The 16,329-nt window shown below is 42.0% G+C and overlaps 2 protein-coding genes across 4 annotated transcripts in view; one reads left to right on the top strand and one right to left on the bottom strand.

Moving 5' to 3' along the window:
* DAAM1 (dishevelled associated activator of morphogenesis 1) overlaps positions 1-16,329 on the bottom strand; it is a 182,409-nt gene that overhangs the window by 30,269 nt on the left and 135,811 nt on the right. For all 3 annotated transcript variants that reach the window (XR_009738759.1, XM_061429032.1, XM_061429033.1), the window contains exons 10-16: positions 16,054-16,171; positions 15,275-15,413; positions 14,927-14,985; positions 11,649-11,836; positions 10,871-11,170; positions 10,456-10,563; positions 3,136-3,242 (exon numbers count right to left, since the gene is read on the bottom strand). Coding sequence is in view for 2 of the 3 variants with exons in the window: in XM_061429032.1 (XP_061285016.1) it covers positions 3,136-3,242; positions 10,456-10,563; positions 10,871-11,170; positions 11,649-11,836; positions 14,927-14,985; positions 15,275-15,413; positions 16,054-16,171 (1,019 nt within the window). In the remaining variant the exon portion in view is untranslated. The remainder of the gene's footprint in view (positions 1-3,135; positions 3,243-10,455; positions 10,564-10,870; positions 11,171-11,648; positions 11,837-14,926; positions 14,986-15,274; positions 15,414-16,053; positions 16,172-16,329) is intronic.
* The window catches only part of CCDC175 (coiled-coil domain containing 175), a 236,972-nt gene that overhangs the window by 215,767 nt on the left and 4,876 nt on the right, over positions 1-16,329 (top strand). The gene's annotated exons all lie outside the window — the stretch shown is intronic.

Here is a 16,329-nt window from a genome sequence, read left to right as displayed (position 1 = left end):
AAAAAAGAAAGGCAGTACGTGTGGAAAGGCAGGCGATCTTGACATCAGCTTGGAAACACTCCTACTCGTCCCCAGGTACAAAGTCAGTCTCCAAATGCTAGTGACAGTTTCTCTCTCCAGTCCGTCCCTCATCAGGTCTTAGCTGAGCAACAAAAAGAGCGTCCTGTCTGATGGCAGCCTGTGCCTTCGGCTCTTGACCCCTTCCAACCTATCCTGCAAACCCATGAGATCAAACTCAAAACCTTACTGAGACAGTGCTCTTCTCTGGAGCAAAAGGCTCTGGATCCCCTGGGAATATAATCGGGCCACTGACTGAGCAGCTGCCACGTGCGGGCACTCTGTTAGTACTTCTCGCACGCTGGGTTCTCATTCTTACAAACCTACTACTTTCATTACCTCCATTCTATAGACTGACTCTGGGTGGACTCAGGTTGTCACAAAAGCACTAGACCTGGATCTCAGATGCTCCTGCCTGACCTAATTTAATCCAAGTGAGAGACTGCAACCACAGAGCTCTCTCTACAGCTCCGCTTGAATGCTCGCCACCTCCCCCCACCCCACCCCCGCTGCCTTTGCTCCTGCTGTATGTACCCTTGGAACTGCCTCCCACCCGCCCCCCCACCCAAGGCCCACTTTCTCAGGAAAACCCTGCTGCTGTCCCCTCTCCCCTTGGCTGGGGGCTCCCTATCTCCTTCCTGCCAGACCAGTCTAAGGCCTGCATTGTTCACAAGTCATCTTGCCTGTGGCATTTTTCTTCTCCAATTAGCCATGTGCTGCCAAAGGCAACAGTGCAATCGTAAGTCTTGGGACATCCTACGGCATCCAGCACAGTGCCAGGCAATTAAACACTCCAAAGTGACAACTCTAAGACAAAAAGCATCAAAGCACCAAAAGCATCTTTCCCATCCTTGAAGCCCCTTGCTCCTTTTGTGTGTAGTCATGCATCGCCGATGAAAAGGAAGAGTGAAAGCAAGGTAAATTGCTGAGTGGTTAAACGACTAAATAAAGAACAAATCAGTTCTGCTTCATTTCTTTTACCTTTAGCTGTCCTGTGCTTTCCTGAAAAGAGAGTAAAACTATTGAGCACTGAGCAGAAAAGCATGCAGTCCTGACTCCTCTGTGGCATAGTGGCTTTTAGACCGTGATCAATAAGGCCCAATTACCATAAGGGTAACTTGGTCTCAGAATCAGCTTGTCACACATAATACATTTTCAGTATTATGTGCTCATTGTAATATTTATTCATTAAATTGGATATTAACAGATAATTTAATAAACACAAGACAAGTTCTTAGAATAGTCCACTAGAGAATTTAGGCATATTCACATTCTAAGTCACCTTAGCCTTTGACATTTTTGATGTAACAAGGGAATGATATATGACAAATATGAAACAATCCCTCCAATAATGGGATGGGAAATTTGCTAGAAAGAGTTGTAATCTTATCTATAACTACTGTAATTACCCTCGGTGGCATCTTGTACTGAGAATGATGTGTCTACGAGGAACTGGGTCACAGTTAGAGCTCTTAAATACTATAAAAATTCAGAGTGATGGCTCTCTTTGCCAAGTTGTTTTTAAAGGGCTCTTCTACACTGCAAAAGCACAAAATAGAGGGGGAAGTTCTAGGGTTTAAAAAAAGACTCTCTCTAAATTTTCATATAATTTTGCTATTAAGTAAAAATGTTACTTGTAAAAAGAAGTTGTAACAAAACAAATTGTACAGTCTATAGAAAAAAAGTATGTAGACCTTCAAAACTATCTTTGATAATGTCTTTCTGGACTTCCCTGGTGGCTCAGATGGTAAAGCGTCTGTCTACAATGTGGGAGACCTGGGTTCAATCCCTGGGTCGGGAAGATCCCCTGGAGAAGGAAATGGCAACCCACTGCAGTATTCTTGCCTGGAAAATCCCATGGATGGAGGAATCTGGTAGGCTACAGTCCATGGGGTCGCAAAGAGTCGGACATGACTGAGCGACTTCACTCACTTCACTCTTCTGAACACAGGTGGGGATAAACACAGGGCCTGGCCGTTTACACAGCTTCTAGCCAGAGGCAGAAAACTAAGTGCTAATAGGATGTTTCGCATTACCTTACTAGTTGTATTAAAACTCAGGGGGGTCTTACCAAGCTTCAATTTCTCTTTCTCTAAAAGAAACATTTTCTCCCTAAAGTAATATACATCTGGCTATCAATCAAGCTTCTATGCTGCAAACCAAGCAGCAGTGCTTTGTGTTAAATTTACTCTAAGACTTGTGTGAAAAATAAGAACTACTACTTTCCACCTTCACTCTTCCTGAAAGAGAAGTCACCTTGCACCAGCCTCGATACAGATTCAACATTCTTTCCAGAGTGTAACCAATGTGACTTAGATTGTACAGAATGCCCCAAACTTCAGGGTTCTTTACATTTTCCTTCGCCTCATCAATATTAGGTATCTCTGCCTAATGTGAAAGTCCTTTTTAGAGAAAAGATTCAGAAAAGCTACTTGAAATGCCTAAGACCAGCTGACACATTCCCTGAAGCCATTTATAATAGGATTCCAGGCTCCCAAATTTCCTGTCTTTTTTTCAAGCTCTAGGACCATGATGGTTCATCAATTATGAAAAATACTTTAGAACAGGGCTGAACTGGATAGCGTTTTACTGAGGTTTATTGACATATTTTTAGTCATAAAAATGTTCACAAAGAACATGAAATAATATAATCTGAAGTATAAAAGGGTGACTTAAGAAGCAAAATGAAACAAGAGGCTTCATGGTGGGTGCTGAGTCTGTGACAGTGTTACTTCAATGGCCAAAGTATTAACAGCTCGAAAGCCAAGAAGTATAAATAAAAGTAAAGTCTGTTTTACAGGCTCGCTGGAATAACCAAGCAAAACATTGATTTGAGATGGTCTGCTTTTTAAAATTTAGGAGTCTGTGGAAATTAAACCCCAAGAAAGTAGGCACAGCTCTGACATATTCCATGAGGGAAAGTAAACACTAAGAGTTCTCTTCACCTTGGACAGAAGAAACTTGGAGAGCTGACCCTCAGTGGAGTCCAGGTAAAAGAACGAGCCCAACCACGTGGTTTGGGGCCACATGATAGAAAAGCTGGTCCTACCAGAAATGTTGAGACAACATCAACAATACCTCGAGAGAAGGATGTTGCAATTCTGAGCTCTCCGACCATCGATCACCGAAAGCTCTCTGACTTTAAGTTTGGAGCCCAGTGTGTCATCAATGGCATCTGCTTCTTTCTATAAAGAGCAGGAAAGAAATCCATCAAAGTCAAACAGGGACATTCCGACTTCAGACACACAGTTTTCCTTTATATTTGCTGTTTACACGTACACACGCACACACGCCCAGCTGAGATGGTGAGGGGAATGGAGGTGGGTGGTGGGACTGAAACAAAGGCTAAAATCTAGTTGACAAGAAAAGCTGACCACCCACATTTGAAAAAGCATTATTTGGAAGAACAAAGTGCTTCTAAGTTGAAGATGCATAAATTATCAATGAGCGCTACCCTCCTTTTGTCCCCCAAATCCCAGTGGAGAGCAGACAGAAGGACTGTCACTATGAATCAAGCTCAGCTGAGGCGTGCCACTGCCGGTCCAGCCATCTGCAGGGCCCATTCACCCCAGCACCATTTGCATCCCGAATACTCAGAAAGCTGAACAATAAAACCTTCCAAACGTCTTCATGTGCAATAGGAAGCTCCCAGGCCCAGATGCTACCTTTCATTACCCTGGAGCCTGATGGACAACAGGGAGTGTGCAGTTCAGGCATTAGTTCAATTTACTTCAATCAACAATAAAACACTACTTGCACACTCTGCTGCTGTACTGAGAGTTGTAAGCAAGGAGGGCCATAAATTATGGTGGAAAAGGCATAAGGCAATTATACATACAGTACCTTTTGGGTAAACAGAGCGTCAAGGTAAAAACAGACTGATTTGATATACAGCGAGTCTGATTTTATGAAAGGTTGGGATCAATTTAAAAAATAGATCATGGCATTTAAAAAATGTAAGGAAACCAAACAGTTCTGGAACTGGATAATGGTTTAGGAAACAAAGGCAATATGGAGTCTATATTAAGAACCAACATGTGACCAAACTTTAACTATTTCATATTGTGCAGAGATTTCAGGCATACCTCTAAATATTCAGTGAAGAGTTGAAACCCAATGTGGAAATAACTAGACATTGCATTACCCTATCAGAAAAAAACCCAGGAAAACCAAGACATACTTACCTGCTTGGAGTTACTGTTCACAAAGAAATCCTACAGCCATGGCAGAGGCATGGAAAAGGCAAATAAGATACATGCAGTTCAGATATCACAGCAACACACAGGAAAGTCAAGGAAATGAGTGACACTGGGTAAGAGGTAATTTATGCCCCAGGAACAGCAATGAGAGGTGATGAAGATGAGAGTCTGGCTGAAGATACACTGACAAACAGGGTACTAATAAGCATTCAGGTTCAAGAGAGAAGATAGCAGGTGCTATACACAATTTTCAATGGTGGCAAATCAGATTCAGATACGAAAGGACTTAAAACACTCCCAAAAGAGTTCAAGTTGGGGAAGGAAAAAAATCCTCTTTGAAAGGACCACTGGGTTCCATGTATTTAACATGACAACTGAAGCAGAAAATATGGATCAATTCCATCAACTTGAGGAAACTACCAGCAAAAAAATTTTTTTTTGAGTGGATAGAATAATCTTCTGTCTTCTTGTGTCATGAGGAAGAATGAAGAAAAGAAAAAAGACAAGTTCAACAACATAGGTCAGTAAAACCAACCCTCACTACAGTCCAAACAATGCCTGTGCGTATTCTGAGAGGTATGAGGAAAAAGACAGAATTTCCAATTAAGAGACAATAAGTGATTCATGGGCTACAGAGCCATTGGTGGTCCTGTCCCCATTGCCTCAGGACTGTTGTTCATGAGACAAGGGCAACAGTCTTTGTTTAAAATAGTTCATAGAAAAGATTTGGAGTGAAGAAGAGGAAGAGGTAGTTGACATGTTATGAGAAAGTCACAGCTTTCTTTGCATATTTTTGCTATGATGGCATGAATAAAGAAGCTTCGGTGTGCAAAATACACCCCAGCTTTCGGGCCAACTACTTGCACAACCAGCATTTACTCAGCAGATTCCTGAAGGCCTCACTGGTCCCGGCAGCACTGCCAAGGCCAGTTTCACACAGATGAGCTGTTTCACATCGTTCTTCGAATGTGAAACAACACGTATCCTCCCCTGGCTCCACCTATACAAGGAGGGATTACTCTTCTGGAATGGCATTTAAAAAAATAAATTGATAACCACACGAAGCCTTTCTTTCCTCTGATGTCACAGTTTTATTTTGTCCCTGTTGTAACTGTCAAGTTTTTTTTACCCTGAAACTCCTCAGGACTCTTTCCCTGTAAAAGCAGTTTCTCTTTTCAAGAGCAGAAAAAACTCTAGTGTAGTGAACTCCATGAGGTCATCTTACCCTACTTTTCATTCTTAAAGAGACAAGTTGCAAGCTGGATTTAGACACCACTCTCCCTGTCTGGCCTTCAAAGAAGAAACTTGTATGCAGGCCCCTGTAACTCATTCTCCCCAAGTTCCCAGTGTCAAGAAATTAAGACCTCTGACCTCTACTGTAGTGGGCTACAGAACCAGGCCTCTAGCATTTGCTAGGGATGTGACTTGGGGCTCAGTTTCACTATCCGTACAATGAAGTAAACAACTGGATTACTATTGTGAGGATTAAATGTGATAATGAAGATACGGTATTTTGTACAGAACCTGTCACATTTTTATGAGCTCAACACTTGGAAGCTGTCATACATTACAATTATTTTACCTTTCGAGACAATGATCAAGTCCATTTCTTTGGCCATTGCTCTGCTTTTCAGTTGAGCTGAAGCACAGTTGGTCAAGATCTCCTGTTTATAACCAGCAGCAGCACTAAGTGTAACCGTTAATAGCAAAGTAATTTATCTTATCTTTTGCAAGGTGAGGATGAGGAATGCCATGGGAGAGTTTGGCTAATTGGAGGTCTTGAGATTCCCCCTTTTTAAGAGTCCTTTAATCATCACATTGTAAATAAAATCACAAAGTTTCTTAGATGGAAAATGTTAAAAATAATTATGTTTCCAGGCTTATTTCAAATAAGTTAATATTCTCTTTGAAACTAAATGATTCACTAATTGGTTTGGCCAAACATGACAGCACTGTCTACATTTGGCTCCACCCAACAGGATGCCTGATTTTTCCAGACGATTTTTGGTACAGGGATTAGGATTTGGAAAATAAATAGGAAATCAGAGCTTGTATTTTCAGGAACCAGTGCTGATAAATTCCTATAGATAGGGTTTCACCATGTAATAATGACTCACCATTTTATAGACAAAGACAACTTTTACATGAATGGTTCTTAATCTTTTTGAGGTTGAGATCCCTTTGTAATTCTGATAAAAGCTAGAGATCCCTGTCCAGAGAAATGCATGCACTAATATTTAAATAAAACCCTGTATTTGATTAACTCTTACCATGTTGTCTAGCTATAGAACTTCTACCATCTACTGTGGAACTAAGAAAAACCACTATTTACAGTTTTTACCTTCTGCCTTCATGTGCCATGGCTAAAGATCAAGCTTATTGAATCATTGTCCTAAATCATATAATTGTTCAATGTTAGAAACTAGAGATACAGAATAACAAAATATGTAAAAAGAATAAAAAAGGAAATTTCTTTGCCCATCCGTAAGATAAATCAGAAGATACCATGGAATATTACAAATGGGACCCCAAGAATGACCCCAACAACTTGTATATTACATGTTAGGAGGAGAGTCAGATTCTAAGCCAAGGAGAGTGGTTATCTTTTGTTCTCTGTCGGAGCAGAAGGCTTTGAAATACTATGTGCTGATAATAGAACTATGAAGAAGGGGTGTCCCCAGGCAGAGTGAAGAAGAGGAATGGAGACAGCCAGTTGCTCATTTGTTGTGACAGAAATACGTCTTCCTTTAGATATAGTAACTCCAGTTCATTTTCACTCTACCAACTGCATAGATAGGGAGATTGAATTTATAACATCTCAAGATGAAAATTTCCCACAAAATGAAGATAAATAGTTCAAATGTATCTGAAATAGTGCTAATATGCAATGTGCTACATTATGTGTTAAAATAAGTCTTTTGTGGCTGGCTTAGAAATCATGTGTAACAGTTTCAGGGAGGAAAAGAGGTTCTGAGATTTAGGACATTGACTTTTAAATGAACTTCTGGAATGTGAGCAGGGAAATAACTGCATGCTATTAAATTCCATTTCGTGTAGTACATAAGCTTACATATTCAGTTCTGCACACCTTTGATATTTACACTGGAAAAAAAAAATCCTGAATAGAAGTGGTCTTGTTCTTAAAACTGGACTTAAAGACAGTGTAAATATCTGTTCAGTTTTTAATGACTCAATATTTCTCATATCAACAGGGCATATCTTGTGTGTGTGTGTGTGTGTACATTTATATATATAAAATCTCTCCTAAATGGCATTAATCAGTGTTCACCTAAATTATAATAATCTGAAGCTTAAAATTTTTTTTTCAAAATCTTACTCTGTGTAGTGTTCCTGTTACATGTACACAGACAATGGTATTCATGTACTCTTTGCCTCTCTGAGAAATTTACTTGGTCACATAACTGGCTGAAATCCTGAGAGCTTGGTCAGGGTTATATAGCTCTGGAGGGAAGAAAGAGAAGATATTACAGGGAAAAAAAAAAAAAAAAAGGTTCCCAGTATTCATTTGGGAGTAGAAAAGAGAGCAGTTTCAGTGTGATAACAATTATATAGAGCATCGCCAAGATTAAAATGAAAATGCACAGGTTTTTGATGCTGCCATTAGTTATAAGATTAGGGGACATAATGACAGAAACCCTGTTTCCTTTATCCTGTGTGCTCCTAACTAGACTGCTTTCATCTTTCAATTTTCTGTCTTTCAACATTCAATAAATTCAGTGGAATGGTTGAAATTACCTTCACTTGGGAAACACATTTATGGTTTAAAAATTCCAATCTCATATTCTTATACCAAGAGGAGAAACATAACTTGAATCAGCTGAGCAAGTGTGCTGAAAATTTTCTCCGGGAAGCACTCTTGGAAATGTCACAAATGATTCTACTTACCAGTCTACGACTTAGTGTTAACTGCAACTGAAATGTTCTGGTCTAGCCTGACTGGCATGACTACTGATTACTTAAACAGCAATTGGTTGCTAGGAGACAATTACCCAATTGCTAGGCTTTCTGCAACCCTGTCTCTTGGAGCTCTTGAGAGCTGTCCACATATTTGTCCCAGAGCATTTTGGCAGCATCCTTCTGCACCTTCTGTTGAAAGGCAGTTAATTATGAGTCTTGTAAACTTGGGTCTTTCAACCACCTGCCTTCACAGTAAATGTGATCCACAAGCTCAGACTTGAATAGCATCATTTGAATAGATGCTGTTTTCTCTTCCTTTTGTTTACTTCTCTAAGTTCCCAAACCTTCATCTTAGGCAACCAGAATGGGCCAGTATTAATGACTGAAACTGAAGTAGGGAATCAATGGAATGTGCGATGAAGTCAGAAGAGTATTTGAATCTACTGGAAACTGGCTAAAATGTCCTAAAGAGCCCAGAATAAACCTTCCTGGGATAGCAGAGAGAGAGAGTGTGTGTGAGAGGGTGGAAGAGGCCTGTTGTGACCATTCTGCAGTGAGTATGGTGCAAGTACCAGCCATGCAAGAGCCCTCGACACATCCTTTGTTTGGCCCTTGAAAGATGAGGTATCTTGCTTTCAACTGGACAACGTCCTATCTTCTTTTTCTTCATTTTCCTTTATGTGGCATGTATGACACTGCACAAGTTTGCCTTCATACTTTTGTGGAGGCCAGGCTGAGAGCTCCTATTTTGGAGTCATGCTGTCATGGCAGGCAACCACCTGCATTTTTGTACTTTATTAAAATAGCATAAAGGGTACCACAAGGAAGTGTTCCCTCACTTAAGGGAAAATATTCTAGCTAAAAGACATACTACTTTTCCTTCTCAATTTTAGTTTCATCAAAGGCCATTTTGAAAAAGAAAACCCTCAGATGTTGTTTCTCTCCAGCCTCAGTCCCTATTCTCCCTCAGGGCTTGGCAGTTCTGTTCTGAGACACTCTTGGGAACCAGGCCAAGCCTCAGCAGACTAGGAAGTCTGCTGCTTGTCTGAGGATGCTCCACCCTGGGCGTGATTCACGCAGGAGGTAAGGCCCTCCGGGTAAAGCCTGAGGAAAGCCCCTGCACAGACGCCTGGCCTCTGCCTCTTCCTGTTCAAGACGCAGTCTGCTCCTCCTCAGCCTTTCTCTCCCCCAGTCACTCTTAAGAGCTTTTTTCCTTATGCTCTGGGACTCACTTTTCCCCTTCCCAGATCTCCCATTGACTAAGACCCCACTCTACCTTTTCCTTGTTTTTCTGAGACTCTTGGCACCAAGCCACTTGGCTGTGAACTCTACTAAAATGTCCTCTGGAGGAGTGAAAAGTACCACACAGATGTGACCAGTGCTCACGACATGATGCTGCCTACTCGGCCACATCAAATCGCACGTTCTCATGACCATCACATTGCTCACTTTTCAGAAGTGCCTCGGGTCCTGTTTGTCCCATTGCCATCTCCACAGTTGCTCAGCCTTCACGGCCGCGCTTCTGAATTGATCATATTCCTGATGGAGTAAAAACTTCCCCCTAGGTTCTATCAAGCTGCCGACTTATAGTCACTTCCCATCGCCCAGACTTTTGAAGATTCCTTCTACTCAACAGCCCTATCACAATGTTCTACTGTATAGCACAGGGAGCATATTCAATACCCTGTTGCAAACCATAATGGAAAGGAATATGAAAAAGAATAAATATATGCATAACTGAGTCACTCTGCTGTACAGTAGAAATAAAACACAACATCGTTAAAAAAAAGAAAACAAAAATGTCCTAAAAATAAAAAAGGCACTCCATTTCTGATAATAACCCCTTGAGATATATATGTATAACTAAAACAGCTTCAGAAATGAACACTGGGAGGTCACACTACAAGTTACGTAATTCTTCTACTAATATCTTCACCTGGCGACCCCTGTGACTAAGCACAAGTGACAAGAAGATACAGACTCCTTCCACCAGTGGAGACAAGGTTGTAGACACACACCAGAGTACGATTCTCTCCAACAAGGAGCTTGTATGCCTTCAACATGTACACACATGCACACGTGCAGGCACACACACACACAGGCACCTAGTCACACATGCAGCCCCAAGTGTTATGCTATTTGCAGGGACATTTCAGGGTAGACCAAATGGCCTAGACTTAAGATGCCCATCACAGTATGGTTAAGGCAGATGGCCCAGGGATCATGCACAAGAACATGAACTTCTTAACTGTTTCAGCATCTGGAGGGCACAAGCTCTTACCTGTTGTCTTTGATAAGCAGAGAAAGTTCTTTCCAGGTCTTCAAGATCTAGAACTTTGAAGACTTTTGTATCATCAATCTCGGTCCATACTGTTCCTTCCAGTTTGTTCTGCAAACATCAAGTTAATAAGTGCTGGGGTTTATAGTTAGACACAAAAAGAACAGATGCAGTTATTTTTTTTTAAAGTGCTGCTCTCCCAATTTTTTCGCTTACCAGATGCTCAGAATGAGCTGGCTTTAAATAACATGTCATTTATTTCAGAAGCTTTATCACTTAAATATCTGAGCTAGTGAGAACCCCAAGTCTATGTGAGAAAATGAAACCATTGGAGAGACAGGGCTGTCTCCCTGTCAGGGACAACACGGTAGGCTGCTAATGCAGTCCATGAGATGGCAAATGTGAACAAACGGCTTACCTCAGGCAGCTTAGACCAGTTGAAAGATTTCAGGGCATTTGTGGGCTGAGGAATGTTCTTCTTCTTGAGTGCCAGACCCAGGGGGGCACCAGGAGGTGGCATGATTCCCCCCAAGGGAGGAGGCCCTGGGGGAGGAGGGGGGCCTCCTGGGGGGAGGGGAGGAGGCGGAGGAGGACCCATTCCACCTGGCAGAGGTGGGGGTGGTGGGGGAGGGAGGAGAGACCCTGGCACAGAGGAAGGAAAGGGTCCCCCGGGGGCTCCAGGTGAGGATACACCTGGGAGTGAAGCGCAGACAGCCCTCTGAAAAATAAAAATAGGAAAAGGCAAGATCAATGGGAGAAGTAAATTCACTGGACGATTGTGAGAGTCTGAAACTCTGCCTACCATGTATGTTATAGAGAAATTCACACATCTGAGATTGTGGGCTTTAAGGGCAGTTGAGCCAAATGGACTTGTACATGGTGCTCTACGCCTCTCACTACTGGTACCATCCTCCAGTTTGATTTTGATGATAACAAGTTTTCATTTTAAGAAGCTAATGTGATTTCCTCACTCTTGTGAGAGGATCTGCATTGGAGAACGAACACCCTCAACCATCTCTGCTAATGTGCAGGGTCAACAGAGGCAGCAGGTTGTATAACCACTGTGGTGGGTCAGGAGAAGGTTCAGGCTCTCTTCCTGCCCACAGAACTGACTACGTAAGGATGGGGCTCCGGGCTGAGTGAGGCATCAGCAGCTGCCCAGCCATGGAGACCTGGCCCTGGGCCGGTGGCCTTACCCTGCTGAGCTCGTGCAGCTGGGCCGTGAGGTCCGCCACCTGCTGCTTCACTTGCTTGTGCTCGGTGGTCTCTTTTTCCAGTTTCTCTTTCATTTTATTTAAGGTCTGCATCATCTCTTCCTTCTCCTGGGTCTTGGCATCACATTCTCGCTCTTTCTTTTCCAACTTCTGTTGTAACTCATTGTGCTCTACACAGGAAAACAATTGGACATGAAAATGGTATACTCTTCAAAGCTGAAGCATTTTTCTCCAAACAGAAAATTGACTGAGGTTGACTGGGAGGCTCTTTATTAGGCAAATATCATTCCTCTTCTCCATCGAAGGGAGCAACTCATGGGCTCAATGGTGCTCGTGCTTAGGGGGCTTTGCATGAACAACTTTATCAACTGCATCTGTAAAAGGCGGACGAGGCCCTCCAGTCACAGTGTCAAAGAGGGGACACGAGCATGGGCAGCTGTCTGTGGAGGTGAACACAGCCTGCTTGGTATTTAATTCAGAATTCTGTCCTAGAAATGGTCCTTTAGTCACCCTATGCAAAGTGACTATTAATAGGACTTCTTTTCACAACTTAAAAATGGGAACGAGAGAAGGCCAGTGCTCATTAGCTAGGTTTGCTGGCTCAGGTCCAACTAGTGGAGGGGCTGAAAGGGAGGAATCTGCTCTGGGAGGAAGTGCGGCTGCCAGACCCAAGGTTTGTCCCAACGTGAAGCCATTGCTCCCACTCCCCTCGAGGGCCCTTTGGACTTGAAGTGCTGTATGCTCTGGCACAACAATTATTAAAATTTGGAAGGGCAAATTTTATCATCTCAGCATTAAACACCTTCAGGGCAGGATTACCTGCTGAGCATGAGAACCATAAGAGAAGAAAAATTTTAGCTCTTAGCTGTGGTTCCACTGACTCCCCCAGTCCTGCTATAATGGAACAATGCATCCCATTCCGCATAACGTTTGCTTATGCTGCCAACACACCTGCTGCCTCTAGCACTGACAAGAGTGATGCTCTTTGGAAAAGAGGACGAATGAGGTTTAGGCTGCACATTTTTATTTCAAATACTTGGTCCCAATCCCTAGTCTTTTTATATCAATAAATCCACTAGAGATAGAACCCACTGGGACAGAGCTATACAGTGTTGGGCTCTGTTTCTGAATTTGATAACATATTTGCTTTCTCTCTGTCTCTTACTTTCTCTCTTCTGAGTCCTCCAAAGTCAGAGTTTGCAGAGAAGGGTTCAAGTCACTAAACTCCTTGGATTTTACCAGCCTTGGAGTTAAGATAACCATCAACCTACATCTACCACTCTACGGATGCTTCCCTGACTTCTTCAGCAACATCTAAAAACTACCCCACTGTATCTCCCTTTCCTTCTTCTATCTCCAGTTCATTCCTCTTTGACAACTGTTTAAGACCTGACTTCCTATCACTGGTCACTGCTGCTGCTGCTGCTGCTAAGTCACTTCAGTCGTCACTAGCCTTTGACAAATCTGACCAAGCCTCAGAACCACTTGAGAGACTTTAACATTTCAGAACCCCCAGATCCCATTCCAGGAGTCTATTCTATAGATAAGGGACAGGGCTTAGGAACTTTCCTCTGACTGACCTCGGCCATTTCCTGTAGCACCACCTCAACTGCTTAAATCCTACAAAACTTTCTACCATTTATTGGTGGTGGTTTAATTGCTAAGTCATGTCCAAGTCTTCAGATGCCACGGACAGTAGACAGCCAGGCTCCTCCGTCCATGGAATTTCCCAGGCAAGAATACTAGAGTCAGTTCTCATTTCCTTCTCCAGGGGATCTTCCTGACCCAGAGATCGAACCCACGTCTCCTGCATTGTAGATGGTCTCCTGCATTGCAACTGTATGCTTTACTGCAGAGCCATCAGGGAAGCCCTCTACCATTTATTAGGCAAGTAATAAATGCCAGGCTCTATGCTAAAGTCCTTGTATTTTTCATTTAATCTTCATAACAACCCTATTAGGTTCAAGCTTGACTTTGTAGAGATAGACTGGAAGAGTAAAGGACTTAGCCTACTCACATAGCAGTCAGGGGCAGTCTGAGACTCAGACCCAGAGCTCAGTATAGCACTTGACCTGGCAGCCATTCAGGACATTCCTGCTACATGAATGACTCCCAGGCTTATGTCCTAAGTACTCTCTTCAACTCACACACCTTAGTCTTCAGGGTATATCCCCAAAACATCACTCATTCATTGACCATCTTCTCTGGTGTAACTCTCTCTTTACCCTACAAGTTAGGGTAAACCAGTGTCTCTATTCTTTCTGTAGCAGTTTCCAGAATTAATTTATAAAAATGTATGTGCAACCTCACTTATTTAAGACCAATCTGAATTCATACGAGGAACCCATAATATAATAGAACTTCATATTCTGTATTTTCCAGTACCAGTGGTGAGACTGCTTTTCTGCTCAATGGACAAAATGTGATATGAGGAAAGGAAATGCTTCAGCATCTTGTGGACTAGCTTTTCAACACATTGAATATCGAGGCGAGTGCTATTGTATGTCACTGGTGTGAATGCATCACTTGGATAGAGAAAAGGAAGTCAGTGTGCCAGCATAATGAAGAGTAGTGGCCAGGAGTATGACTGTTTTCTCAAAGGGTCCAACTTTAACTTGCTAATTTTTAAGGAGGAGAAAAGTTCCATCCATTCTGTGAATTGTTGTCATGGTGATGGGCATGACCCCCAAGTTACTTGATGCTAAGTGTTGATATCAAAGACATATTGAGACACTCATCAATAGCTGGCCTGTTAACATTTCATAACATGTACGTCTACAATGGTCAGTGATTTTCTGCATGATTTCTCTTTTTGTAACTGGTGCCAAATTAAGGTCAACTGGAGAACTGGACTGCTGAAACCAAGTGGCTTGAACTTTGCTTTTAAAATTCTGGGTAATCCCTGGGTGTCCCTTATTATATTTCTTAAAATCCAGTGTGCTTTAAAGAGCAGTTATGAGGAAGGTTGGCATGAACGGTAGTTAAGAAAATCTAAATTAATGAATACTGAACAGCACATGCTTAAAAAATGCAGATCATTATAATAAAAGGATAAAATATTGAGGAATCAACATGACAACTAAGATAGTCTGATTCAAGAAAAACTAGGCACTGCCCTTAAGACATGATGGTGGGAAAAGGCTGTTTATGCACCAATGTCAATAAGAAGCATCAGTGCAAATTTCTAAAATATACAGTAAGGAGAGCTGTCCAATAACCAGTAACACCACCTTTTTTCTTGTCAGGACCTCATCATTTACCTTTTCTCATTTTTTCTGCTTGTTCTTTCCACTGCTTAACTTCATTTTCATTAACCAACCTGTATCAAAGTTAAAGGAGCATTCATTACAAAAAGCACAAAAGACCGACTGCTAAATGCATGCTCTCTAGGTACAAAAATTGTTTAACACAAAGCAAGTCCTCAGCATGCTTGAGACCCATTTTAAATCCAGAGGTTACACATATATATTACATGTATACATATAGGAACTCATCATATCTGACCTCCAGAACACTTTAGTTCTCCCAACTGCTATTTTGAAGTAAGATAAAACAAATGTCTTACATTGTTGCTGTTATCTCAAGGGCAGCAAAAAGAAGCAACTTACATCCTGACGACATTCTTGATATTAAAGTTTTCCAAAGGTGTGGAGTCAGGGTCTTGACCTTTGTCATTCTGAATAACTATTTGCTGTATAATTCTGTCTAGGAGTAGCCAGTACTGAACTGTGTTGCCACTTCTCTTGTCTAAAAAAGAAAAGAACAGTGGAAATACTTCAAGTGGTTTCAAAACTTTAATGAATATTTTTCAACAGGGGTCACCCACCAGAGTCATAGAACCAGACAGATGTTTACCACCCTTCCCAAATATCTGGAATCTGACACTCAATGATCACTGATCATTTACATGATTGAGAGGTACTTTTTATCCCCTTGTACATGTGTTGTAAGGCATATATTTATTTTTAAAATCAAAGCAAGGTATAATTCATTTTATTCTGAGAGCTTTGCAACACCCCTTAAACTGTGCAACAACTTTGCTGTTGTTGTTTAGTCATTAAGTCATGTCTGACTCTGAGACCGCATGGACTGTAGCCCACCAGGCTCCTCTGCCCATGAGATTTCCCAGGCAAGAATACTGGAATGGGTTGCCATTTCCTTCTCCAGGGGATCTTTTGATCCAGGGATGGAACCCATGTCTCCTGCATCGGTAGGCCAGTTCTTTACCACTGAGCCACCAGGGAAGCCCGCAGACACACTGGGCTGTCACAAAACCGAGGTTTGGAATCCCTGGTGTGCACCCAACCTAAGCCACACTGTTCAGATGACAGAGACCTCTGAATGATGTCCCAGCATTCACAAACACATGTAAATCACAAACACTCACAAGGCATTTGGAGGCAGTGGTGCAAGATGGACATGAAGTGAGGGTAAGCTTCACTGTGGGTGAGCCTCTTCCTGGTCAGCTCAAACATCTGAGTAGCACTTTTTGTGTCTATGTGAACCTGTTTCATATAGAAAAGAAATCTAAATCAAGCATTCAAGTTCTTCAATTCCTACAAGGTAAGGTAAGCAAATCCAAGGTAAATAGAACCTAATCCTGCCACTTAGGTAGCAAAACAGAAATGTGATTTTGCTCTTACATTACACAACTCTATGACAC

This window comes from Bos javanicus, chromosome 10, assembly GCF_032452875.1.
Source record: "Bos javanicus breed banteng chromosome 10, ARS-OSU_banteng_1.0, whole genome shotgun sequence".
NCBI classification, from domain to species: Eukaryota; Metazoa; Chordata; class Mammalia; order Artiodactyla; family Bovidae; genus Bos; species Bos javanicus.
Note: the sequence above shows the minus strand (reverse complement) of the source record. Positions and strands in the feature narration are given on the sequence as shown.